The 3,161-nt window shown below is 39.2% G+C and overlaps 1 protein-coding gene across 1 annotated transcript in view; it reads right to left on the bottom strand.

Annotated features, from left to right (window-relative positions):
* Nucleotides 1-1,300: 1,300 nt before the first annotated feature.
* TEKT4 (tektin 4) overlaps nt 1,301-3,161 on the bottom strand; it is a 7,253-nt gene continuing 5,392 nt past the window's right edge. The window contains exons 5-6 of the mRNA XM_005425950.2: nt 2,184-2,338; nt 1,301-1,542 (exon numbers count right to left, since the gene is read on the bottom strand). Coding sequence (XP_005426007.1) covers nt 1,323-1,542; nt 2,184-2,338 — 375 coding nt within the window. The 3' untranslated portion in view covers nt 1,301-1,322. The remainder of the gene's footprint in view (nt 1,543-2,183; nt 2,339-3,161) is intronic.

Below are 3,161 nucleotides of genomic sequence, written 5' to 3'. Positions count from 1 at the left end.
ACAGAGTTTGGAAGAACTTGGGATGGTGGAAGGTCTTGGAGTTGGATCTGGATGGGCTTTAAGGTCTCTTCCAGCCCCAGTCATTCCAGGATTCCCTGATTTCTCCCTCAGGATCCAAAACCAGGGCTATCAAATGCAATCATGAGGAGAAATCCATGAAAAACCCCAGAGGATAACCCAAACTCTTGGATCCCAAACCCTCTTTGACATCCCCAAAGGAATGGGAGCAGCTTTGAGCAGGAATAGCAATTCCTGGATAATCCTGAATTCAGACCACACAAAATCCCAGGAATTCCAACCCCACACCCCATCAGTGGGCTCTGCAAATGGCCCTGGCTGGGGTTTTTGGTGGGAATTTTGCCTTTAAGGAGGTTTTTTTTTCCCCTTTGAGCAACTGCTTTTTAAAGGTTAAAAATCCTTGTAAAACAGGAAATGATGGGATTTTGGTCTGGTCATTTTTCCCTGGTTTTGGACACGTCACATATTTAACAAATGCCCAATAATGGCTCCATGGCATTTGCTGGGGATGTGGATAATTGTGGATAAAATGATGGATAACAGCTCATCCACAGGCTTTGCTTCCAGGGAAAGGCCAGAACACAGCACCAGCTCCATTCCACATCCCAGTGCTGAAGTGGAAACTCAGGATTGCATCCCCAAGCTGGTTAAATTATCCTTTTTTTTTTTAAGAAAAATTAAAATTAAAAATCTTTGGATTCATCTCAGCAGGTGCCATGGATTGGGAGTGGTTTTCCCAAGGGCAAATTGTCATCAAACCTGGAAAATTTGGGGTTTTTTATTAATAATGCCTGAGAAGCTTAAATTCCTTGCTGAGTGAGTGATCCTCAGTTTTATTGCTCTCATTTCGAGCTATAAATATTTTATTTCCACCTGGATATTGTTATTATTCCTAAGAAATATTCACTCCTATTTCTTATTATTCCTATTAAATGTTCACGCCTATTTAATTATTAGGATGAAATCCCCCAAAATAGTCACACATGCCATAGATAGATTGCAGATGGAATAAATTGATTTTAAGAGGAAAGGAAAGGAAAGGAAAGGAAAGGAAAGGAAAGGAAAGGAAAGGAAAGGAAAGGAAAGGAAAGGAAAGGAAAGGAAAGGAAAGGAAAGGAAAGGAAAGGAAAGGAAAGGATTTTATCCCAAGTAGAAGAAAACCAAGTGAACACAACAATTTAATGTACAATTTCTCAATTTATTTCATATGAAAGCTCACAGATTTTTTTTTCCATGCTTGCCAATGGCTGAACAGAAAAGAAGGAACAGTTTTTCTCCTGGGTTTTGCAGGCTGGGTACAGAAATCACTGTTTGTAACTCGCCACCTCCAGGTCCACGGGGTAGCGAACTCGGTAGCCCATGCACTTCTGCCTGTCAATAAAAATGCTGTTGGCTTTCACAGCAATCTCCTTCTCCAGCTTCATCCTGGTCTCCTCCAAATTCTTCAGGTTCTGCTCTGACTCCATCAGTTTTCTCTTCAGGGCCTCCAGGAATACTGTGAGCTCCTCCACTTCGCTCACCAACCTGCAAGGAATCAGGTTAAGCCATGAAAAATCAGGGGATGGTGATCCAAGAGATTGGATTTGGGGTAAAGAGCAACTACAGAATCTAAAATTCATCAGGAAAAGACCTCAGAAAAACCACAGAAAAGATTGGATTCGGTATAAAGATCAACGACAGAATCAAAATACTTACCAGGAAAAACCCTGAGAAAAATCCAAGATTGGATTTGGGATAAAGATCAACTACAGAATCTAAAATTCATCAAGAAAAAACTTCAGAAAAATCCAAGAAAATATTGGATTTGGGATAAAAATAAACTGCAGAACCTAAAAATTTATCAGGAAAAGACCTCTGAGAAGTTGCTCAAAAAGATTGGATTTGAGATAAAGATCAACTACAGAATCTAAAATTCATCAAGAAAAAACTTCAGAAAAATCCAAGAAAATATTAGATTTGGGATAAAGATCAGCTAGAGAATTGAAAGATAATTTCTGACTTCAAGTAAAAAAATTAAAAGTCGTGAGGCAAAAAATTAAAAGTTGTGAGGTAAAAAAATTTTTAAAACTGCCCCAAATCACTTTGGGATGGAACAGGAGCCTTGGAGGAGTTGATTCATTAGCTAAGTTGGGGTTAATTGCCTAAATTGGGGTTGATTTACTGACCTGAACTGGGGCTCATCCCTGCAGAGCTCGACGTTGGGCCTGAAGGATCTGTCGTAGAGCCTGGTGTGAGCCACCTTCAGGAAAGCTTCCTTGTCCCTGATGGCTTTTTTCAGGTTCACAATGTTGGCTTCCTCATCCCCAATATCCTTCAGGATCTGGAGAGAAAATCCAAGGGAAAAAAAATCTTCAAACAATGATGAATATCATCCCCAAAAATAACTGTTCATGGCGAAGTGTTAAAGTTTACACCACCAGTCTGGGGAATGAAGTACAACAAGAATAATTTTCATTTCAGATGATAATACAATTAATTTTATTTTATTTTATTTAAGATTAAATGCAAGAATTAAGGTGGGTTTGACCTGTTTGTTTTTAATATTACACTGAGAATCACAGCTTTAGTTTAAATAAAGCAGAAAATCTTCTGTAGCCTCTCCCATGTCCCAAAACCATGGGAGAGATCCCAAACCTCCCATGAAAACACATCCCACCTCCATGGAGTGCTTTGAATTGTAAATTTTAACTGGAAATCCAAGAAAAAAATGGATTTATTTTGAAGGAGAGCTGCTGATCAGCTTGGAAGTACCTGGTTTTCCAAAGAAGATGGAAAAGACCGGAAATCCTGAAATTCTTCCCTTCATAACCATTGATACACATGCAAAAAATAAAGATATCCAGTTGTCATTCCCAACTCCTAAAGAATTAGTACTTTTTCCACACTTGCCAATGGCTAAAAGAGAAAAAAGGAGCTGCTCCATATTGGAAAATGGGAAGGGCCCAAAGCCACCCCTTGTTCATAGAAAAAATGAAAGTACTGTGGTGGTTTTGACCTCTTTATTTTTATTATTACGGTGAAAATCCCATTTTCAGTCTAAAAAGAAGCTGGAAATATTCCCTCAAAACCTCTTCCATGTGTTCTGTGGGATGACAACACATCCCCACCCCAGGAATTGCCACCAGGGGCTAAGGAATGATTTT

This window comes from Geospiza fortis, unplaced genomic scaffold (genome assembly GCF_000277835.1).
Source record: "Geospiza fortis unplaced genomic scaffold, GeoFor_1.0 scaffold213, whole genome shotgun sequence".
In the NCBI taxonomy this organism is placed as follows: domain Eukaryota; kingdom Metazoa; phylum Chordata; class Aves; order Passeriformes; family Thraupidae; genus Geospiza; species Geospiza fortis.
The sequence above is the reverse complement of the archived record's forward strand: the minus strand, read 5'-3'. Positions and strand labels throughout refer to the sequence as shown.